The sequence below is a fragment of the Anneissia japonica genome, unplaced genomic scaffold (assembly GCF_011630105.1).
Source record: "Anneissia japonica isolate Jap-2015-1 unplaced genomic scaffold, ASM1163010v1 scaffold288164_len509026_cov199, whole genome shotgun sequence".
NCBI classification, from domain to species: domain Eukaryota; kingdom Metazoa; phylum Echinodermata; class Crinoidea; order Comatulida; family Comatulidae; genus Anneissia; species Anneissia japonica.
The window spans coordinates 229732-254401 of record NW_022752067.1 but is presented as its reverse complement, the minus strand read 5'-3'; the positions used below and the strand labels follow the sequence as shown (position 1 = coordinate 254401).

Sequence of the window (24670 nt, the reverse complement as noted above, 5' to 3'; positions counted from 1 at the left end):
AACGTCTACAGAACAACTTCTGCTATTATTCGAAACGGATATAGCGGCGTTGGTTTTTCCCAGAGACAGAGTTTTTCCACCAGATCGTCGGACATCAATGCGCAAGCGCACAAACGAGGGAGTTCCCCTTTTACATCGACAAAATTACGTGTTGTTTGAGTCGCGATCGCTCATTGGTTCGTGAGAGAATAAAATTTGCAAATACGTTCGTTCGTAATTCAGTGAATGTTGCGATATGATAATCTAGCACTTTATTCCACTCATGTAACATATACATGCTAACGTGCAAACAGGTTTCATTGTAGCTTGTGTCTATTTTAGATATTAAGAAGATGTCGCCATATGTAATTATATACTCGGCAAGAGCTATCCCGTCCCCTTGGCCTTTGATTTTTTTTGGACGATCACACTGTGAAGGAAAAAAAATCTTGGCCGACCATTAAACATCTGTTATTGTAAATTTTAACCATCTCAGTTGCCTCTTATCTATCATTGCTTTCGTCTAGCGAACGAAACCAATCTAGACATAACCCCCTCGTTCAATTTAATCAATCTTTATTCATGAATTCCACAGCAGCCACTTCAAAAGATACATGTCTGTACGTAAAGGCAAAGAAAGGGATGAAAACAAGACTTCAATTACTATATTGAAAGTCGCTGTTGCTTTGGAGAATACACATTTAAATAAAAATAGAATAAACAAATAAAATACTGTAATGGCACAGGAGGGAATGTTTATATAAAGTGTTTAGCTCCGATGCGATCCGAATGAATGTGCTCCCCCCACCCTGTGGATGATCCAGACCATAGGCGTAGATCCCGGGGGATGGGGGATATATCCCCCCCCCCCATTATTTGACAAGAGGACGGTCCATTGTATCATCCCCCCAATATTTTGACTATGTATGGGATAAAATGGAGATTTACACACTTCAAAAGACTGTCACATAAATAATTTGCACTGTATTATGCGCTTACAAAGATGAAAATTAGCATAATGTATTAATGTTGATAACAAAATTATTTTATTTGGTACCAATCTAAGCTCTTCTTTCCTTAGATGTTAGATGTACTTGCAAAGAGAGCCACATTTCACACTGAATGGTGTGTACGACATCAGTAATGTTATGGGGCAGTTTCCCCTGACCCCCGCGCCTGTTACATACCAATCATCCCCCCCCCCCCCAATCAAAAATATTTTTCTACGCCACTGATCCAGACTAATACCTGGTGGTCCGTTGAGAGGCCTGAATGAGCGGGGGGGGGGGCGCTTATGGAAATAGATGAAAATCGAGGGGTTCTTATGAGAACTTATTAAATTCAAGAGGCATATTTTGAATGAAAAACGATTATAAGGATATCAGGAAACCCCAAATTACGAATGGTGGTGCGGCGGAAACTTTCGTCCAAAGAGCATGGCTTGTCATGACAAGAAAGTTGTGAGTACAGTATTACATAACAGCAGAATAGCAGATGAAATTAGTGGTGGTGGTTAGCTTGTTGGCCATCTGCTGATTGAGATCAGCAGGATGGCATGATCATTGTATGTTTTCTTGAAAACTCAAATGAGAATGTGTTAGGTGTAAATTGTCGGAAAAGCAGTAGGACTAGGCTATAGACAAATGTTAGAAGATGAAAGTTGGAAATATACTGTCTGTCCAGGGAGCTCTCATCTGTCCAAGATAAATATCCTCACTTTGATATTGACTAAAGGAGAATGTGATTCCACTCCACACCTCAAATCATGTCAACATCCACAGTCCAGGATTGATTGAGTTATTGAGGGGCGTTTATTCAAATTAGAAGGGGGTGCTTGTTCAAACGGGGCGCTTAAGAAAATTTTCACGTTAGAAGGGGCGTTTATTCAAACGGGGCGCTTATTCGCGCGAGTACGGTATGATTACTCTTCGTAGGATTGAGGAGGTTGCACCAATCTAATGGATAAACTGGGTCAATAAACTAAACATGCATTGATTTTATCAGAATAAAATCATGCAAATTATAGGATTTTGAATCCAAGGCCTTGAGATGAATTTGAGCAACCTTCAAAATTAACATTTGGTTGAAGAAGACAATAATAACGGTAACAAATAAGGAATGAAGATAATAATAATAATAATAATAATAATAATAATAATAATAATAATAATAATAATAATAATAATAATAATAATAATAATAATAATAATAACATTTACAAAATGATCGGCCTATATAACTTGTACATACAGCGGCCTGTATGCCTATAGCCCCAGTGTAAGATAATTGCCGGGCCCTACTGAAGCACCAGAGGACCCAGAGAGGGAGGGGGAGGGCCTCAGCCCCACCATAGTTGGGGCGGAGGCGGGAACATTTTGAAAATATTGACCTCAAGGTGCCGGAATCTTACCGGTCATTTTTAGTGATAAAATAATATATCAACAATACAATACACCAATTATTTTTCTTAATACAATTTAGGGAGTACGATCGCACTGTCTGCAATCCGTCTGCAATCCATCTGCACCCCCAGTCAATCTTTCGTAAAGAAAATAATTTCAACTTACATTTCCACGGATATTTATTCTGCACATACGCCTATTGGTTTTTTTCCAATGATCAGATTTCGTAGGCCTAATTAATTTCACTCTCGCAACTAAAATAGACCTAGGCCTATGCGATTTCATTTTATATGCATAAATATCAAAGTTTCCAATTGATATTACTATTACTATAGCTGTATTACTGTATTTAAGGTGCTTATTACGGAATGACACTACGTATTTGTTTACCAATTTAACAGCGACCTAAGGATCGTCAACAACCAGATGAAACAACCACCACACCACAGATAAAGGACCTAGTCGATAATGAACATTCGTACCACCAGCAGTTAAATTTATAACAGCTCACGTTTAATTAGATTCCGTTTCCAAAATGGAGCTTGGGGTTTTCCAATTCCACTGTGTCCGTGATAATTAAGTTTGTGTGTGTGTGTGGGGGGGGGGATGTGGGGGTGGGGGGGGGGTGGGTGTGCGTGTGTGTCAGGGATTTGCCCGACGGGGAGTTGGGGGGGGGGCGATGCCCCGACGAGGGGTCAGATTTCCCCGACGAAACCAAAGAGGGCGTGGTCGAGCTTCGATTAAAAGGTTTCAAAACGTGGTCCCCAGACGAAGCCCCCGAAAATTTTGACAATTTAGGGGTTTCAAAGGCTTATTTAATCGATTTTAGAGTCTACTAGGCCTAATATGTAGAAAATACATATAATTTTTTTTCCCCGGCGAATCGTGCTTTTTCTCCCCGACGGGGGAGGGGGACGGGGGAAGCTCTCCCCGACGGGGAGAGCTCTCCCCGACGGGGAATTCCCCACCCCCGCTGGCGCCACCCCTGGTGTGTGTTTTTGTGTGTTTCATTTTATTATTCGTCTAATGTGTATTTGGTTGGGGAATTCCCAAAAACTTAGTTTGCACCCCACGCACCTCCATGCACGACGCGATCGACTGAAAAGTTACTGTGTAAAAACAACATAGTTACCAACCGTCTCGCATGGTGGGACGGTCTCTCATTTCAAAGTGGTTTTGGATGAAACACGCATTTTGCAGAAACATAATTATGCGTGATCATAAATTTGTCACGCATTTAGCAGAAGTCTATGCGTGATAACGAATTCAGGGGAAAATGTATTTAAAAATAGAAGAAATTGGTTTATTAAACTTAATATAAAATTTGAGTGTGTATCTTGTTTGCAAAAACTGATCGACTTTTCAGATAGGCCTATTTATATTAGGTCAAATGGGCTGAGATTTAACCCAAGCAAAACTAAACACCATTTAATGTTGCTCCTTCGTGGCATTTATTGGACTCTGAGCTAACATGTTCTGATGAATTTACGTACCTTGGCTTGAAATTTAACTCTGACCTTAAAGGCAAATATCATGTTAAAGAACGAATAAGCAAGTGTCAAAGAGCATTTTATGCTCTGCAAGGGGTGGGGTTATGTAAAAATGGTTGTAACGTTGACGTCAAAAAACAAGTCTGGAACTCTATAATGGTTCCAACCTTGAGCTATGGTTTAGAATCTATTAATTTGAAAAAGTCAGATATTCAGGAACTTGATGCGTTGCGGCAGTCTAAATTAATCAAGGCTGCCTTGGGGCTTCCAAAGTATTGCAGAAACAAACCGTTGTTACACGCTCTTAATATACCCCACATTAATGAAGTGATAAACAGTAAGCAAGTTAACCTACTATATCCCCAGACGAATGAACTCAATTCGACTTTTTAATCAATGTGCAATAAGAACAAGTATAGGCCTATCTAAATGATGTAGGCATCACTATTATTCCTTTTTGACTTTTATATATATATATATACAGTATATGAAGGCCTATGTGGGTATGTATGTATATATGTATGTATATGTATGTACAGTGTGTGTGTGTGTATGTATGTGTGTGTGTATATACATATATAAATGTGTGTGTGTATATATATATATATATATATATATATATATATATGTATATGTATGTGTGTGTATGTGTGCATGTATGTGTATGTAGGCCTATATGTATGTGATATGTGTATATATACTTACTTTTTAATCAACGTGCAATAAGAACTAGCATATCTAAATGATGTAGGTCTCATTATTATTCCTTTTTGATAATACAATTTCATGTGTGTGTCTATGTGTGTGTATATATGTGTGTATATATGTATGTATACATATATACATATGTGTGTGTATGTATATGTATGTATACATGTGCTGCGCACATGCATGGATACACATGTATCTATTTTTAATGCAATGTAAATCTTAATGTAACTTAATGTAACTTATTGTGAATTGAGTAGTGCTTTTTACGCCAAATGGAACTTGAATTTCCATTTTTATTTGGACAATAAAGTTCATCTTATCTTATCAACGAGTATATCAGATTTTCGTTAGTAATTCTAAATCAAGATGCTTTTATTCACATCTATTAAATGGTTCAAAGAAAGACACTGAGAACACGTTAATTAAAAAGGTTTAAACATTAATAAATCATCCATCTGTTCTATTTTGTTTAATAAGTTTCGATCCCAATTGTGTAAAGCTTTTAAATATGTTAATTGTGAGAATGATGCCTTTGTGACAGTGTTAAGTTTTTATTATTTTCAAATGAGATTGATGGTATTATTAATTTTTTTTAAAACCATTTTAATGTATTTTTGTGTATTTTAATTGCAATGATTTTGTGCTCTGCCAAGGGAGGTTAATAAAAGTTTGAATTTTGAATTTAAATTTGAATAAAGGTCATGCAGTAGCTTGAGTCAATAGGGAACTTTCGTTATCTCGTTCGAGAATTAATTCAGCAGGGAAAATTTCTCTTTCCCCACCAAAAAAACCCAGCCAATTACGCACTTAGTAGAATCTAGTCGCGTGCGGTCTTACGCGTTCATACCGTTGATGTGACCAGCCCACACCGGGGTTTCGCCCCTAGAAACCCAGACCCTGGCGTGGACATTTCCAAACACTATTTTCAAGGGGATTTGGTACCTCTTCATTTTTTGATCGAAATGTAATTTCATAAATCAAGAAGACGCCTCAAAATCGTTGGAATGAACTATATAATTGACCCATCCACGGAAAGAACATTCTGCAGGCAGTTGTACATCCTGTTAAATTAAAATCATTAAGTTACAATTACTCTCTGTAAATATTATAATTAATGCCATGAAACCAGTGATTATTAAAATGTTAAAAAGTTTCTGATAAAAGATAAAGAGGAATTTGTTAGGACTTAGGTTGTGATAGTGCACAGAATACCCAAAATGTTTACTGAGAATGAAGTATTTTGACAGACTTGTTAAACTAGAAGATCATAGGTGGCCTAGGCTACTATTTATTGCACTACGTACCTTAATGAGAACAATGTTAAACTTATATGGAAGTGGTTATATTAAGTTCACTCTTGTAAAGGGTGGTTTTGGTAATCTTTTATCTATGGATGCCCGTACCCCGCATAATCCAGCATGGTTTAACTCATTCAAAATTATAAATCGTCAAATGTACAATGATGAATGGTATGAAAAAGTATGCTTAAAGTAATCACTTTTGATTATGTTAAAATGAAGAAGGTAAATGGGCTGGAATACTACCTCCTTGATAAAGTAGATTTCAAAGGTGTTAACTTGAAATTCAAGACTTGATCTAACACACTCCAACTTGAAAACACAATTAGAAGATGGAATGAATTTAATTTAGGAAAATGTCAGCTACGTAGACCTATTGATAGAATTTGAAGATGTTAAGCATTTCTTATTTAATTGTCGCATGTTAGATAACGTACGATCAGAGGAATTTAATAATTGTAAAGACAAACTTACTGCAAATTATTTCATATTACTGTATTACTGTTTTATTTATTTTTGACAGCAAAACATAATGTACTGGACATACATAAAGAAACTTTGTTTATATTATGAAATGCCCACCATGTACAGATTATCAAATTCTCTGACATATATAGTCATGATGTGCCTAAATATAGTCATGATGTGCCTAAATATAGTCATGATGTGTCTATATATAGTCATGATGTGTCTATATATAGTCATGATGTGTCTATATATAGTCATGATGTGTCTATATATGGTCATGATGTGATGTCATCATGACCATATTTAGGCATTTCACATGTTTTTGTCCAATAAAACTTGATAGTCTGGATATAAAGGACATTATTATTACACAAATAACTAATCTGTCTAAATCATATCTATAATGAAATAAATCATAACACAGGCACACATATGTTAATGAGGTCAATATTGCTGACCTCCATGAATATTCATGACCTCAACCATGATATCAATACCAGTATATTTTTATATAAATCTACTGAACATTCTTGCAATTCATTTAATTGAATTGTTCTTGTTAACTATCTACATGGAATTAAATTTATTTTAAATTCTATTGAAACATTAAAATAATAACAAGATTTCATGGAAATACTCTAATGCTTCATGACACAACTCATGATTAATCTGTGTCGCTAACTAGCGAAACCTTGACGAAATAAAAAACGTTAACTTACATTAACGTTTCACTATCTCATATCCTAGGATCATTCAAAAGAAAATTCAACAGCCTCTATATTTTAGTCTTTTTGTATGGCTATTTCAATATATTAATATCAAAATAGTATGTTAATATAACATATTTTTAATTTTTTTGTGTTCTATAATAATTTTTCTGTCACAAAGTCTTGCATTTAAATGTGTAGACAAAATAAATGAAAATAATTTACAACCCTTTAGAATGAGCCCACTGCTGTTCTGCTAATTTAACTGGTTCCCTGCTTGAATTGTCACCAGCTTGATTTGGTCCCCTGTTCCATATAATGGTTCTCAGCTATCTCTATTTGCTCCATGTCCCCCTTCTGCTCTGCTCTTTCTTCTAATTTCCTCTTCCCCAGTTAAAATTTAATTGCATTTTATTCTTACATAATAATTGCAGGCTCAGGGACAGAAGCACCGATGGATTTGTGAGGTAGAATGCGGCCGCCATTAATGTAAAGCTCATCTTTAACAATTACATCTTCACCTAATACAGACACATTCTCCATTCTCACCTTAAAAAGAAAAAATAAAATTTAATTTGAAAAAAAAAAGTGAGATTAAAGATCCAGGAAAAGAATTATTTAGGGACAGGTCCTGAATTTTCCAAAAGGGGGAACAACATTTTCAGAATACACAGCATTGATATGTAATGGAATTTTAAAATTTAGTGGAAAACCGAAGGGGGAAGCACGTGCCACCCGTGCCCCCTTACTGGATCTGCGTCTGTTAGTTACTAGTGGTAAATGCTTCTATATTGTTTATAAGCATAAGTTTCTGAGAGGAAATGTTAGTTACTTTAGATGACGCGCTGTGTGATGGGTCTCAGACACAGCTTCAATATACTTAAACTTACCCATTGGCCAACAGTACATTTCCAGCCTATAATGGAAGACTCAATCCATGAATGTGATTTAATTGTTGTTCCTTTTAGTATGGTACTCCTCTTGATGCATACCCCATCCTCGATCGTCACATCAGGCCCTATCACAACATTTGGACCTATTCGGCAGTTCTTGCTTATCTTTGCAGATGGATCCTAGAGTATCAGGCCAAGCAAATACGAATGAATCATTATTTATTTAACCACTTAAATAGCAGACACAAACTGGAAACTTGAAAAGAATGATATAAAAGTACACAAGGCCAAAAAAAAGCATGATAAATATTAGCTAAGCACATTTAGGACACTGCAGGAGGAAGTACGCATTTTTTTTCTAATAGAAAATACCTAAATCTGATTGGCCTTTTAAATAGACTTTGTCATCACATCGTAACCATATATAGGCACATCATGACTATATATGGGCATAAAACAGTTCTTGTCAAAGAAAATATGATAACCTAGACAGAGCTTTAGAAAAGGCATATCACATATCTTCATTTCATAGGTGTATACTGTATTTGGTATTAAATGCTCCACAGAAATTAGACATGTCCCATTTCTGCAAGCTCCTTTCTGGATTATGAACAACTGCAACACACACAATTTTGTTTTGTCAAATTAACAAGTTCACCTACCACTAGAACGCTTCCAACAGCCCCATCTCCTTGGTAGAGCTCTTCGGGTGACATGTGCTTCTTGTGATTCAAATACATGCACATACCTGTGAGGAAGTCCTTCGGTTGCCCTACATCCATCCAATAACCTGTGTATACACATAAGGTATTTTGTTGAAAATGCTGACTCTCAATTTCGAACATTTTGGGTCGGTTGGGCGTGGCCAACACAATAATTTTTTTTATTTGGCCTTATTAACAGTATTTTGTTGTGTTGTTGATTTTTAAAAGTATTCCACACATCAAAAATAATCTTGGTAGTTTATAAGTTAGGTACTTATCTAGATGAACAGACACAGCATATTGTTGTAACAGTATCTTTTTTAGATATTTTGCTAAAAATCTAGTCAAGCGTCCTGATGAACAGATATATCCTTGGCCTAACTGTAAGAGGTAGTCCACACCTTGAGAGCTAAAGACTGTTTCAGTATAAAGCGCTATATAAATCTAACTACATTACATTACATTCTGACTGTTGTCATTTGACAAATTGTTTGACACTCGACAGTCAGGAGAAACCCTAAATGCTAGGGTACACCATCAATGTTTTATGAAAATAGGTGCTAGCATCCTATTGGCTAAATATCTATTGCTTAGTTGAAGCATATTGAGTAATGGACTATTAATTGCATATTTGTAGACTTAGAATAATTGAATACAATACCATCTAATTCAAATGCATAGAGTTGAGAGTCAGCTGCCATCGCAGGGAAAATTTCTTTTTCGATTGATGTAGGTTTTAACTAAATATGAAAATAAGCATAAGCATGTTTAACTGATCACACTCTGCTTCATTGTACTTAACAATATTGGATATAAAATGTATGATAATAGTGCAAAATTTCTGTATTTCAGTAGACCTATGGGAAAAAAATAATTTCCACATGTGGGTTTGAAAAGGTCACACTTACCAACTAATAAATAAAAATAGAATGTTATTTAAATAATTATTATTCAATAAAACCACTATACCTGTATCCTTTCCAATATAGCAGGACTAAAAATATACATGCCAGCGTTAATTCGATTTGAGACAAACACTTGTGGCTTTTCAACAAAACTCTCAATTTTACCATTCGTTGAATCATAAACTACAACACCATACTTGGATGGCTCTTCCACCTTTGTTACCTACAAGAAACATAAACTGTTATCAATTATGAGTAACAGAGAGAAGCAATGAAGAAATGCATGGACAAGATCATTGCCCTTGGATAGCTCTTGCACCTTTATTACTGAAAAATACAGTACAAGAATTAAAATGTAGCAACAGATAAGATAGGTAAGACAGTATAATACATACTCCAAGTACCGAAATCATCATGCAGTGTGATGACATAATTAATGTCAAAATATTGAATATTGACATAATTAATGTCAAAATATTGAATCCCGACATGATGGCGTGCATTTCGATACTTGGAGTATGTATTATACTATCTTATCTGAGATTAATCAGTGGACATTTCGGTTAGATAAGAGAGGAATGGCTAGGCCAGATGCCAACACTATTGGAGCACCTGAGAATCATGTGCTGATCACTGTTTGTCGGTGGTGTCAAATTGCAGTTGAATGGTGCGATAGTGTTAGTTCTTTTGCGTTAGTATGTTTCGGTTATTTATTATAGCTTGGTTAGCTTAGTTGATCTACTAGAAAAGATTTTGCTTTTTTGATTGCATAGAGACCATATGTATGCGAAAATATAAGTCTCCAACCATTACCATTGTAAACGATAAGACATGGATTACATACCACAATTGTTCCTTCCTTCCCATGATTACGATGAAATTCTATCATTTGTTTGAAGGGGAATACACAACTAATATCACTATTCAAAACAAAAAATGGCTCTCCATCTGCTTCTAGGATCTTTCTTGCTAAGGCTAATGGGCCAGCTGGAAAATATAAATAATGTGCACATTTTGTAAAAACTCTACCTGGAGATTGGAAATAAGTCTCAGTTTTTAGCGCTCCCTCTGGGAGCATAGTGCTCAAGGTAAATCCCAAGCCTACTTGAAGGTTGACGGTTTACAAACAGTTACAAATGTAATTTGGTATAAAAAGAGTCATGTGCGCCAGACTTAAATACCACATTCCAAAAAAATATCACACCTGTTCCTAATGGTTCTTCTTCATGTGATGTTGTTATTTTGATACCAAGCTGCAAAAAAACAAAAAAAAACAAATGTAAGTGAAACTGGCAAACTAGTCATTCTAGTGTAGAGAACTGAAAATAGGGTGTGACTACAGCTGGATGGTTAAGATCTTTGTCTACAATGGTCCTGAGTTCAAATCTTAATGAACACCATGATTTCATTCATATAACAACCCCACTGGACCTTAAAATGAGGCTACACATAGAATTAATAGGCTACTATGAAATATTTTAAAATTTGTGTCTCTAATTTGAAAAAGTTTTTTTTTTTGGTAGTAAAATAAATCCCCTTTTTTGTCTAATGTGGGACCTAATCTTACTGAGCCCTGGGAGATCTTTTTCACCTTCTTAAGAAGCATTGGTGTCCAAATTTAGAGCTACAGGTACACATGTTTTCAAAAGCCATTCTTTCACACAGAGACATGCACCTGGTTAATATAAATACCTTTTCTTCTTGTGTCTTTAATTCTTTCTCCAGCATCTCTGCTCGATAACTAACGGCAAGGACAATTTCTTTAACTCCTACCTGGAATTTAAAAGTTTTAAAAATTTGTTGTATAGGACTTAATCTTGGACCAATAAAGGAGGCGATGTGGCTCAGCAGTTTACATACTCTTTACTCAGTGGTAATAGTATAGTACAGTGTATGATTTTTTATTTATGGTAGATTACATAATACTGTGATTTAGTGGCAAATAAATGCTTATTCACTATTGCACCAGGTTATTCATGGACCATATTGTACCATGACTTTTATCTACATTTAGATAAAGTGCCTTACCCATTTTCACTTGGGTGTGTTAAGTGGTTACCTGGTGGTGTATGGAAGTTTGTGAAATAAATATTGACCTCTATAGAATATCTGACATAATTATAAATATTAAGGCCAAATCAAAATAATAATAATTATATAAATTATTAATATTATAATATAAAGAAACTAAATATAACTTACATTTGCTAATGCTTCAATCTGATGAAGCAGCATAGATTTGTTGCAGAATTCAATAAGTGGTTTCGGACAGCTAAGGGTCAGCGGTCGTAAACGCGTCCCAAACCCTCCAACTAGAATTAAGGCTTTCATGGTGTCTGTAGGGTGATACAATCTGAAAAATATATGGTTTGAATTATTCAAATATTTACTGCAAATATTGTTTTCATATTAATGTAAAAATGGTAAGGCCTTAGAAAATATATTATTAGTTTATCACCCTATCTAGGCAGGAAAAATGATGAAGGAGGGAGGCTTTTTTAAAATTTTATATTTTGCTAAAAACAAATATCACCCTTGGGTTGTTTGCTGATACTGATATTCAAAGTAAAACATGATTGAGATAATACAAACAATGGCCATATTCGACTGGTCGTTCTTCGTTAAACCACGCCCACCTGCGCAGTAGTAAAATCCTACTTAACGAAGACGACCAGTCGAATAGAAAACTGGTAAATACTCGACAAAACAAAATGGCTGCATAGTTACCACGATAGTACGCTGCGTAATCAAGGCTGCTTCAGATTGTGGCAGTATAGGTTTTTTCGTAAAAAAATGTTTTCATCCAGTTTTTGAATTCTGTTGGCCTACAATTATTTTTTGACTTCAATGTGGGTAAATATTGTAATTTTTATTTTCTGAAACACAAATGTTGTTGCTAAACCGACCAATCGGCCATAGTTTTTTTGGTCATGTGAATAACTTAACGCTGATTAATGCATTCTGGTTACGTTAATTTTTGCTGTCAACGAAGTCTATTTTAAAAACCAGTCGAATGAAAATAATACTTAACAAAAATTTTACCAGGCGAATAAGCCAATTATCTATTTAATTAAAAAAAATAAGAAAAAAAAATTACTTTCAAAAATCAATTTTTTTTTTCAGTACCATAAAAGACATATGCGCTACTAGGGTGATAAACTAATAAATTTTTTTTTATTGGGCCTAACAAATGCAGCATAAAATAAATATAAATTTCATATTATGGATGATGACTAGTTCCCCACCCTCCAAAAAGTAGGGCTTGTGCACATATGGATTCCCTGTGTGCTAAAAGTTAGGCCTAAAAATAGAAAAAAATGTGTCAGCGCATTTTAAAAACAAGGGCCAATTTCTGTGCAAATTGAAATTGTATTTCACTTTTTTCTGAGAATATCTTTAAATAGGCCAAAACTCTAACCCTATCGCCGAGTCACAATTACATTATTCCAAAGCAGAAGTCTACATAAGATAGACTGACATTTTATCGGGAATTGGGAATTGCTAAACAAGATAGGCCTCGCTTAGCTGTTCATGAGGTGGAGGACAGTTGGGAAGGAGGAGCTAAGATAAGATAGGATGCTAAACATTCATTTGACATGGCCGGGTCTGAGCCAAAAAAAGACCTAGGCCCTTGGAGGAATGATGAGGCCTAGCCTGCTGCCTCTCTGTCATCTGTCTCTGTGCATAAAGAGTCAGACAAACGTCTCATTCATCGTGTTCATAATACAATAAAGTAATTAATCATGCAATCAGTCTAATGTAAAATAATATGAACATACCTTACTTTTTACGGGTTCTGAGATAGCCTAGGTAACCGAACGCCACGTACTCATCAGTTGATCGGGTCAGCGAGCCAAAGTTTGTTTAATCTAGCATTTCTTCATACATGGCAGGGACAACAATGGTTACACGTGATAACGATTGACCCATGACCTTATATCTTGGACTGAGTTCGATCGGTTCGAATTACTTACGCGTCTTATTAATAAATTTATAATTTAAATTATTAGCTTCAGATTCTACCATTTGGTAAATAATTAATTTATGGTGATTTAAAATGCTAAAAATTAATATTGACAACAAATATTTACTAAAATGCATTTCACAATTAAAACAGGATTCGTAATTTAAACCAAAGTTTTGTGTGGAAATAGCAGTTAATCGAATACGGATACAAAGATACAAATGGCAGAGAGCGTCTGCTCCCAAAATTCTTGACACATTATTTATTATTAAAATATAATACAAAACATAACAAATTAATAAAATTGCAAGTATTAGATATTAAAAAATATCATATTGATTTAAATAATTATATAATATATTTTTAAAAAATAAATATATTTTGTTGTGTTTACTTAAAAATTCCATCTTATCTGATTTAAGTTGGTGTGAAAGGTCTATGATGTTTTTCCCAATAGGGCGATGGATGGGCCGAAACGCCTGACTTCTGACTGGCCAAAAGTTTAAAGACGTGCATTTTCGTTAGGGTCTTATTTAAATCTGAGACTGAAGTCACTTATTATGGCTTTAATATGTAGTATTCAAAGCAAAACTGCCACTATACAGCGAAGTTCAATATTGGTTTTGAATTATCTGCGAAACAACAACAGCAGAAGTGGCAGTGGAGTGTTCCAGCAACATTGCTCCTTCTTGAGTAGCCAAGAAGTAACTACATTAGCCTATTTGGCCTAGGCTAGGCCTACTTGTTTCTTATTTTATTAGTACTAGGGCCTAGAAGGCATAGATAGCTAGGGTAGTCCAGCGAGGTGATTATTATTAATTGCTAAAAGGCCTCAAGTTTAAATGAGATTTTTGTAGTTGTCTGGGGCTAGGAATGCATTTTCATTTAAGCTGCTCCCATCTGTAAATTTTTACTAGGCTAGCTAGGGCTTAGAATGTTAAATTTGAGTGAATGAATTTTCTTATTCTGTAGGTATTTTTAAAGAAAACACCACTTCATGACTTTCATGTGGCACACGGTGCTAAGATGGTAGACTTTGCTGGATGGTCTATGCCGGTTCAGTACAAAGATGGTCTGATAGCGGAGCACCATCAGTGCCGCAACGATGCAGCCCTGTTTGATGTTTCCCATATGCTGCAAAGTAGAGTTCTTGGAAAAGACAGAATTAGGTTCATGGAAAGTTTAATAGTAGGTAGGTTTTGTGAAATTCAGAAATATTTATGGAAAAACAAATAAAAAAATCTAAAAACCTGAATGCCAGATAAGAAAAGTCTTTTTGTTAATTATTAATACTATTTATAGTGACCTAATAATTCAGTTATGAAAGCAGTTTAACTCATTCGACCAAGTTAAACTGGTGGTAGCCACTATGGGTGCACTGAACCATAGAGATATATTAACTGTTGTACCCGATTCAATTCCATCCATAGCTGTAGTGAAAACTGTTTCCCAGAATGCCCAGTTACCACCGGAAAAACCTCACTGGAAAGAAGTATTTCATGGATTCTCCTTCATGTTCACATCAAATAAATCCAATAGTAATGCTACCACGGCTACTGAGTACTATCGCCACAGCAACTACCACTACTATTATTTTATTTGCAGGTGACATTGAAAGCCTTGTTGAGGACAGTGGCACTTTAAGTGTATTAACCAATGAGAATGGAGGTATCATAGATGATCTTATAGTTAGTAAGGTGTCTGGTGACAACCTGTATGTTGTACTTAATGCAGGTTGTGCGGATAAGGACAGAGTGCACATAGAGGTAGGTGGTTGGCTATCCTGGACGAATGCAATGCAAACGAACAAAAATTAAGGTTATAATATCACAAATATACGTATATGAGGGTTGCCATCCTAAAAACCAGGATCACTGACCAAAAATGAAAATCGACTTTTTAGTACAATTCTTATTCTTCTTCTTTATTGTATACGCAAAAAACAAACAAATGATATACAATAGGAACCAAGAAATAGACAAGTCTAATCGAGCTTGGCCCCTTTCTTAACTATCCCCCTCAGCCCCAATAAATAAAATAGAATAAAATAAATATATAAATAAAATAATGAAAATAAATAAATAGGCATCAATCTTCATACTCGGAATAAAGTAATTTTTCAGTTTTGAAACAAATACATGATTGATATGGCTAAATTATATTCGTAATTAAACCTTGTTGCATAACTATGACAAATATTTTCAAATAATCAGATAAACTATGTGGTAATCTGTTATTAAATAAGTCTGATATAAAATTCAAAATATATCATTTATGAAGCTTAAATATGTCTAAAATGTTAAGTTTCTCCACCTTATAAGCTTAAAATGTTGTGTCAATTACTGGAATCGACTTACTACTTCCAAAGCTGAGTAAAAGTATTACATCTTCTCTGTACTGAAGTATACAATACTGACACATTCTAATGCTTATTACAATTCGTGACAATACGTTGGTTTTGGGAAGGCAAGCCTCTTATACTTAACCAATATAATCAACCTTTTTTCTAGGCAAAATTAGAAGAGTTCCGATCAACTGGAGGGGATGTAAACTTTGAGACGATTCCCAATCGATCACTCTTAGCATTACAAGGTAATGGTATTAAACCATTTTTGGTAAATTGGCTAAAAATATGATGAACATTTCTGATTGAAGCTGAATATTTAAACCATAAATGAAGTGGGTGACTCCAATGCCAATGTTAAGTCTGTAGTGAGCGCACCCCTGCCTTACCTCTTAGTCCTTTGACTTGCCCCAAACTGATTAATTTGCACTATGAAAGAAATGTTCTTTATTATCTCAATTCAGCAAAATGTGCAACCCGACACAGGATCACTGATTTTGATGTCTGGTTTTTTTTTTTTCTATAAAGGACCCAGCATGGCTAAAGTTTTACAGGCAGGGGTGACATATGACCTTTCCACTTTAACATTCATGAAGACCGCGGTAATGAGTGTATTTGGTATTCCTGATTGCCGGGTAACAAGATGTGGATATACAGGAGAAGATGGAGTTGAGGTGATATTAATTATTCATTTTTAATGTTAATTATAAACCATACTGTATATATATATTTGGAATCACTTTTGTATATTTTATTTGAACATATTCAGTGCACCTTTTGGTTTTTGATAAGGTACTTATGTATAAACAATGACAAACCTGAAAAGGATATTTTACCTTTTAAATCTGAATGTTATTTGTAGATTTTTATGTGCACTTGAATATTGAATGTGATATTGATTTTAATTTTATACATTTGAAATACCGTATATCTTACACAATGGACCTTTCAGCTAATCCTTCGTCGTTTTTGTCCCACAAAAATACAGCGTAAATGTACATAAACATGTACGTTTGTGGGACAGGTTGTTCAGTTTAACACTCCAGAATTTGCTAATATGGTTTTGAGTAAATTTAATTGAAATATTGAATCCAAATTTAAACATGCAATTTTAAATGAACATTCACCTTGTAGATATCCGTCCCCGATGACAAAGCTGTACAGTTGGCAGAGACCCTCTTGAATTCAGGCGAAGGGGATGTGAAGCTAGCTGGTCTTGGGGCAAGGGATAGTCTCAGATTAGAGGCTGGTCTCTGTCTCTACGGTAACGATATTGATAAGAAAACCAGTCCGGTAGAAGCTACATTGGCGTGGACAATAGGTACTATAGTATTACTAAATCTTCCATTTTGAAAAAGGTCTATGAGTGTTTCTCTATTTTATGTAAGTCTTACTCTGTTCAATTCCTATTGCCCCTACTCCAATTTCAGGTAAGAGGCGAAGACAAGAAGCCAACTTTCCAGGTGCTGAGATCATTCTGAAGCAGTTAAAAGAAAAGCCAAGCCGTAAGAGAGTTGGGGTGATATCAAATGGAGCACCAGCCAGGGGTAAGTTAATTACTTAATATAAGCTTATCTTGTAGGCTTTCTTTTATTCAGTAATTCAGTATCATGCATTTTCGTGGGAATTATTCAACACAGATCATTACAATGCATATCCAGTAAGCATGAGGGTGCAATTTATTCAATTCAAACACAGTAAAATATATGGTTTGAAATTCTGGTCATTTGTTCAGATTAAAAATAAAAATAGGCCTATAATTAATTCAATTCACTGATTCAATTATTTTCTTTTTTACAGCTGGGACACCAATTCTAAATGAGGGAGGTGAGCAAGTTGGCCAGTTGACCAGTGGTTGCCCATCTCCAACGCTTAAGTGCAATGTTGCAATGGGTTACATAGAAACTAAGTATGCCAAAAACGGCACCCAAGTCAAGCTACAAGTACGCAAGAAACAGGTGGAAGCAAAGATCAGTAAGATGCCATTTGTACCTGCTAAATACTACACTGGAAAATAAAAGCAGAGAAAAAGCAGATATATTATTTAGCAGAGATATTGATTTATAACAAAACAAAGCTAGCAGTTATTTTGCGTTATAAGTACAGCATGGTTGGGCAAAATGGATTGAAGATAGTCATACCATGTTTGGTATTCTTAAGCTTGTAGATATAAAAATAATGCAATTAGTAGGCCCATAATGGATGTGTCAGAACTAGTTTGTACACATGGTCCATCAAATCAGTGGTGTTGCCAGAAGTTTCCCAGTAAGACTAAGCTTTCCAACGGTGTCCTACTGGGTCTAGGGGTAAATCCCTGGTCACCCTTGGGGATAATCCTCCTGGCGGTTATAAAAGTTTCCCCCATTTTTGGTCACAGTGGCTTAATCTCCCTGCCCCCCTTGATGGTACGGCCACTGTGTGTTACATGACAACCAATCACACGATCAAAAACTCATTTAAGAAAAAAAAAGGATTTATTAAAAGTGCAAACCAATTCACAAAAAACGTGGTCACAACAGAGCTGCTGTAATCATTGTTTATATTGTTTTGTCTGTTAGTAGTGAGAATCCAAATACTGTAATGTTGAACACACTGGATTGTTTATTTTTTGCTGTTAAATAATTACAATTTTATAAAATGAAAATAAAATATGAATACCTGTAATTAGTAAATTTTATCCATTATTTCTCCTGTCAGCATTCCATTATTCAATATATAATACAGTACAAGGTTTCAATCTTTCACACTGTATTTGGCCTGTCTCCTTGAGCAAGACACTTTGTCTACATTGTTTCAGTCTACCCAGCTGTATCAATGGGTACCAACAAATTGCTGGAAGTAATCTGCAGTGGACTAGCGTTCCACCTATGGGGAGCATCACGCTAATTGAAACTGGTGATAAGCTCCAGCCCTTATAAGCCTGGTGGCTTTGCAAGCTATAAATTGGTTTACAGTATATAATACAATATATTCTACTACTGTACATGGTTTACAGTACTGTACTTTGGTAAAGTATGCATAGAAGCGGTTGGCGCAGCGGTTGTGCAAGATCTAGAATGTAATAATGTCATATGAGGTCATCTACACATGCAAGGATGTGGAGTTTGTGTTGTCATCTGATTTCTAGGATGCAGATTGCCGTGAATCTACGTTTTACAGAGAACGTAGGACGGGCTCAGGTCATCAGACAAATCAAAATCACTTATTCATTCTTTATTCAGCCAGTAACATAAACAATTGAATGCAAAACAAAAATATAATTTAACAAATACTTGAGACAATAAATAACCTAAGTTGGCTAGGATTAACTTAGCCAACTTAGGTTATTTAAGTATTTGTTAAGTTTAATTCTTTTTTAACCTTTCCACCAGCTACTCCCCTTTCTTTTAGCTCTGTTCACACTGTATGCCCATATTTGGATGTAATATGACATCATCATGTCCATATATGGGCACATTATACACATTTGTCACATAAATTTTGATAGTGTGGAATGAGCTTCAAACAATTTGCAATTAATGAAACACATGGAAGTTATTTTATAATCTCAATCATTTTATTCATCAGTGTCTAGTATGTATGAGCCCATTTATCACTCCAAAATATATTCATAAATCAACTAAAATTAATAACTGTAAATCGATTGTTAATGCCAACGAGTGACTTGAAGTTCTTCATAAAGTCAAGTAGCAATCCGCACAATATTATGTTAGCAATAACATTAAAGATACTTTCTAATGATCAGAACACATCAAACATTAAGTTTTAAGCTATCAAAAATAAAATAGCAGATAAGCTATAGGGATGGAATGAAGCACTGATAATAGTAAACACTTAAAATGATGATTTAACTATAGTATACTTTACATAGGATAAAATATAATAAGTAAACTATTTTTATTTACTGGTGGAATCGATGAGATCGATATAATGAAAACATTATATTATTACATTATCTTACTAATGCCACACATCAGTTAGTAAACAAACTTCCTCTAACCAATCGACCAAGCAGATTAAAATATATAATTACATCATTTTAAATTTCGATCATGATAATAAATAACATTTTAATGAATAATTACATAATGTACGAGATCCTAACACATGTTGATTATTTTTTGCATATTCTGCAAATAAAATATCTTTTAACAAATGTTTTTTCAATATTCTGATCACACATAATTCACAGGGAATGAATATAAAATGGATACCACTGGAAAATGGAAGAACATTTTAAGTGCTAACATATACAGTATCATAAGCAGTCTTAAACTGAGGTCAAATCTTCTTAGCATACACTTTTAATTTTGACTCATTTTGGTCAGCAGACTGATATACTGTGCAGTTACAAATTGTAGCATTGTTTACTCCAGGAAGATATAAAAAAGGGAAAGTCACTTCAGCCAATTGAGATGATCAGTTATATAAAATTGTCAAGTTTCTTTGGTGTTTCATCAACATATATATATCCACACAAAAAAATCTAAATAAATATAGGATTAAAATAAAAATTCAGATATTATTTCCAAGTTAAAAAGAAAAACACTTAAGTGAAATGCTATTCATTTTGTTATTCAACTGATGAGAGCCGTTGCTTTAGCAGGTTAATAGAGGGCGCCAAAATAAATCATTCAGTTACTAATACCAGAGCTGATTGAGAATTTCAGTAGTTAATAGGTCCAATCCTAATAAACTGAACTAAAAATAATGAATACACAAATGATGATGGCATCTTTACTAACACATCAAACTGACTGAATAAAGTTTTTTTTTTTTTTTAAACTATTTACAATAAATCATAGCAACAACACAAAGCAATATGTATAATAATGCTGACAAATATTTAAAACAATAATAAATAATACATTTCTGCTCATATCGAAATTAATGAAGAAGACTTTTGCTTTCATATTTCAATAAAGGTACACACACATTAAGCAAAATAGAGTATTTACACGATTGAATCACATTTATACTTCTTTATATTACATAGGAATCTTTATATTACACCATATACATTATCAATATCGTTTGGTAACTATACATGTTTTGAAATAACAAATAATAATTATCTTGTGTTTACTTCAAATAATCTTGGCTGACTTATAACCTGTTTAAAGGCAAATAAAAAACCAAATAATACTACAACCACTGTTAATTTGTACAGTATTCTTTATTTCTTAACATAATTTAATAAATAATTATTATTATCAAGAATAATGTAAATTATAAAATGCTCTAAAAATATCTAAAAAATTGCTGATAATATAAAATAGGGTTAAAAATTGTTAAAAAAAACAAACAAAAGTTGGTCCATAATGCATAAAATATATTTTAAAATTATGCTAATTACAAATGTTTGGAAACGACTTGAATATAACAAAATTATTAAAAGGTTTGTAAAACTGTTATTGGAAATGGAATGAATACTTAATTTAAATATGGTGGAATAGGAATAATGTGAGAACTGGAATGGTAGACAGTCCTGTCAATCAATCAATCAAATCAATGGAATTCAAGATGATGGATGCGCATTAAATATCAATATCAATGAATACTATTCAACAAATAAAGCCCCATCCAGACTATATATAGTCATGATGTGCCTATATATGGTCATGATGTGATGTCATCATGACTACTTACATGTTTTTATCAAATAAAATTGGATGGGCTGGACAGGGCATAAGGTTAAAAGTTCACAGCCTCAAATTAAGTGAATTCTGAGTATCTTTCAGCCAAGGCACAGTATATCTATTCCAATGTGGTAGCACTGGATCATAACATCAGTGGCATAACTAGTGGGTGCAACCTCCACCCCAACAAAAAATGTCACCCCCTATTGAAAATGTTCAAAGCCAAAAAATTACGCTCAAGTAAAATAGTAAAATCATTTTTTTTGCGAGCTATCACACCTTCACTTAATCATCGAGCCCCTTGAACCCCACTCCCCATTTCAAGACTTCTAGATACACCGCTGCCTATTACAACAAGAAATAACTCCTTACAAACCCGAGAAAAATTTAGTTATTTTTAACTTGGATTTTATCCTAACATATTCAAAATTTGAAACAGTTTTTGATACAAAATTGAATAAATTACCAAAAAATTGTGATAAGCTTAACAATTTTACTAAGGAACATTAAGTACCTAAATAGGAATGTCTTCATTTTAGCCTGACCAACTTTGCATAGTGGTTCTTAACTTTCAACAAACTATGGTACTAGAAGAATGCAATGCAATAAGAATTAAACGCATTGTAAAGCACTAACTGTAGTGGTAGAGATTTAGTGTCCCAAATCGGGTATAAATCAGATATTCTTGTCAGTGTATGATCAGACTAAGTATTATGAAGTAGAGTGTGGAAAGACATACAATTTACCTGACTAATGTCTGAAACAAGTATCATCAAAGTCTGATAAACATTGAATCTGATATCTATATCTGATAGTTTATGGCCAGCGTAGACCTTAAGCCCTGTCCAGACTATCAAATTTTAATTATAAAAAAATGTGACATTACTAAATATAGTCACTGATGACATCACATCATGACCATATATAGGCACACTGTGACTATATATGGGCATACAACAGTTTTTTTTAAAGAAAATTTTGATAGTATAGACTGAGCTTTAAGGGCTGTCCTCTCTATAAACTTTTGTGTGACCTACATATGATTTGACATTATCATACACATTTGTCACCAAATATTGACAGTGTGGACACAGCATTAGACAGTAAAATTTGAGGTAATAAATACAATACTGTAAATGGCAGGACCTATATAGGAAAATAGATGCCAAGAATGATTAAAATCAATTACCTTCCTAGAAAGAATTCTAGTGTACAAATGAAATATACCAGGCTTACAATTCAGTCACAATATCACTATTAAGTATTCCAATATGTGTCTATATATTATTTTATATATTTAAGAAGATAAAAGTTCATTTATGTATTATTTTATCAAGCATCAAAAAGCTTCATTGCAATTGATTCTTCAAGATGATTATGAGTTTCCTGTGTATTATTCTAAATAGTTACTTAAGGCTTGATTAATGCTCTTGTGTCTTAAGGAGTCTTATAGTATTTGCAATCATGATGTTTTGTTTGACAAGAAGATTTATGCGCTATTATGAGGATGATGCCATGAACCTTTGATGAACCACCTCAAGAAATTATGCATTTTTTCTTACGAGAGGCTTTCCTGCTGGGTAATGACCTCGACTGAAGAGATTTTGATCGCTGTCTGGAGGAAGATTGATAATCAACGTAGGCAATGCGCGGTTGTCGGCTGCGATGAACCTCTCTGAAGTAATCATCATCCTCTTCAGATGATGAAGAACTCATGTATTCTCCCTTGATGTAATCTTTGAGTTGCTTTTCAAATGTATTATCTGAATAAGTCTTTTTCAGTTTTCGAGATGTACGTTCAGAACGGTACTGTGGTTGTTCCCTCTCAAATGGCATGCGGTGACGTGGAGGAGGTGTTTTCCCTTTCCTTGAGCCCCCATTCCTGCCGTTATCCGATTGTCTCCCATTTCTTTGATGCCCATTACCATTACCCCGTTCAAGTGGGCAATTCTCCTCTAAGCGCCAGTCTTCTGGTCGAGCATCCTCCACCCACATATCCTTTGGTCGTCTACTGTCCATCCTCCGATCGTCTTGTCTTGTAGGCTGCATTTGTCGTTCATCTGGCCTTCTGTTGTCATACGACCTTGTGTCAGATCTTCTACCATTTCGTGAATATACATCTTCTTGCCTCCTCTCCATTCTTCGATCTTCATCATTTGATGACGGTGGTGGTGGCGGCAGCGGCATTTGATTTCCAGGGTGTCCTGGAGGATGCCAACTTCCATTCAACTTCTGATCCTGTGGTGAATTGATCCTTTGTTCCTTAGTACTTGGATACACTGGCAGTCCATCACCTCTTTTCCTTTCTTGTGGAGGTGGTCTTGCTCCGCCAACAGTATTTGTGGCAGTTCTCATTTCATTGTTCCTTCGTAATTCATAATTCTTTGGTTGACTAAACCTTTCCGCCCATGGATCATGTCTGGAGGAGGATGGTCTCCCACCGAGACTCTGAGACGATCCACTCCGTCTACGATCAGAAGCTGACAAATTTCTGTAGCTGTCCTCTCTCCTGTCTGCAGGACCAAAACTGTTTCTCCTTCGCTCCTCCTCCTTGGATGATTTACGGAGGTCTGGCAAAGATGTTCTAGAGAGTCTACTGGAATTCTGGACACTTCTTACAGTCTGTTCATCATCAGTTGCTGATATAATCTGATCGAGAATCACATCATTAACATGAATTGGCTTCCTACTACGACTTGTTCGCAAATCCTGAGTTTTGCTTTCATGATCTGACTGAGTGCCGCTCTTTTTCAGGATCTCTCCACGACTGCAAGAGCTGCTACAGTAAATGAGTCCGTGTTTTGGAAGGAACGGTCGTCCAAGTAACGTGACCCCACATGTGTAGCATTTAAAGCACTTCTCTGTTGCATGCCAATGTTGTCCCTCATGAGACATCTGGCCCTGATCGACACCAACAGGCTCACCGCATGTGTCACAATACTCCGAGAACATTGACTCAAAACAGTCACAACAATATGGACGTCCTGCTCGCATGATGTACCGTTCACCACCAAGTTTTTTGTCGCACTCAAAGCAGCAGAAATGCTTTATGTGCCAGCTTCGGCCTTCTGCTTCAGTACACTCCTCAGCAAAGATAATCTAAATGTGAAAATACAAAATAAGACATTATAACATCTAATAAGACCTCAAAATGTGGGTGTGTGTG

General features: G+C 34.9%; 4 protein-coding genes across 6 annotated transcripts in view; 1 reads left to right on the top strand and 3 right to left on the bottom strand.

The window, feature by feature from the left end:
* Positions 1–2564, bottom strand: part of LOC117122095 (serine/threonine-protein kinase TBK1-like) — an 18129-nt gene extending 15565 nt beyond the window's left edge. The window contains exon 1 of the mRNA XM_033267569.1: positions 2547–2564. The gene's annotated coding sequence lies outside the window, so the exon portion shown is untranslated. The remainder of the gene's footprint in view (positions 1–2546) is intronic.
* Positions 2565–6360: 3796 nt separating this feature from the next.
* On the bottom strand, positions 6361–13477 carry LOC117122093 (mannose-1-phosphate guanyltransferase beta-A-like). 2 transcript variants are annotated; one of them, XM_033267565.1, is made up of 10 exons: positions 13337–13477; positions 11760–11910; positions 11250–11330; positions 10762–10810; positions 10402–10544; positions 9622–9780; positions 9314–9392; positions 8611–8738; positions 7946–8128; positions 6361–7604 (listed from the first exon to the last, which is right to left on the bottom strand). In XM_033267565.1, exons 2-10 carry the CDS (start codon positions 11886–11888, stop codon positions 7473–7475), a joined length of 1083 nt encoding a protein of 360 aa, XP_033123456.1. In that variant the 5' UTR covers positions 11889–11910; positions 13337–13477; the 3' UTR covers positions 6361–7472. The 2 variants fall into 2 exon arrangements, with proteins under 2 accessions (XP_033123456.1, XP_033123457.1); XM_033267566.1 differs by having other exon boundaries at positions 13342–13477.
* Positions 13478–13962: 485 nt separating this feature from the next.
* On the top strand, positions 13963–18529 carry LOC117122103 (aminomethyltransferase, mitochondrial-like). Its single transcript, XM_033267578.1, has 8 exons — positions 13963–14225; positions 14494–14713; positions 15127–15287; positions 16032–16113; positions 16394–16539; positions 17000–17186; positions 17296–17412; positions 17666–18529. The coding sequence occupies exons 1-8, from the start codon at positions 14082–14084 to the stop codon at positions 17881–17883; spliced, it is 1275 nt and encodes a 424-aa protein (XP_033123469.1). The 5' UTR covers positions 13963–14081; the 3' UTR covers positions 17884–18529.
* An 873-nt stretch (positions 18530–19402) lies between these two features.
* Positions 19403–24670, bottom strand: part of LOC117122102 (prickle planar cell polarity protein 3-A-like) — a 29203-nt gene continuing 23935 nt past the window's right edge. For both annotated transcript variants that reach the window (XM_033267577.1, XM_033267576.1), the window contains exon 6: positions 19403–24603. In XM_033267577.1, the coding sequence (XP_033123468.1) occupies positions 23041–24603 (1563 nt within the window). In that variant the 3' untranslated portion in view covers positions 19403–23040. The remainder of the gene's footprint in view (positions 24604–24670) is intronic.

Excerpts from the sequence above, each read along its gene's own strand:
- LOC117122093 (XM_033267565.1), bottom strand. The coding sequence starts at position 11,888 with ATGAAAGCCTTAATTCTAGTTGGAGGGTTTGGGACGCGTTTACGACCG. Across the intron at positions 11,331-11,759 it reads AGATTGAAGCATTAGCAAAT|GTAGGAGTTAAAGAAATTGT; the intron begins GTAAGTTATATT and ends TTTAAATTCCAG. Across the intron at positions 8,129-8,610 it reads CTGTTGGAAGCGTTCTAGTG|GATCCATCTGCAAAGATAAG; the intron begins GTAGGTGAACTT and ends CTGATACTCTAG.
- LOC117122103 (XM_033267578.1), top strand. The coding sequence starts at position 14,082 with ATGGCTTTAATATGTAGTATTCAAAGCAAAACTGCCACTATACAGCGA. Across the intron at positions 15,288-16,031 it reads AGGACAGAGTGCACATAGAG|GCAAAATTAGAAGAGTTCCG; the intron begins GTAGGTGGTTGG and ends CCTTTTTTCTAG. Across the intron at positions 17,413-17,665 it reads AAATGGAGCACCAGCCAGGG|CTGGGACACCAATTCTAAAT; the intron begins GTAAGTTAATTA and ends TCTTTTTTACAG.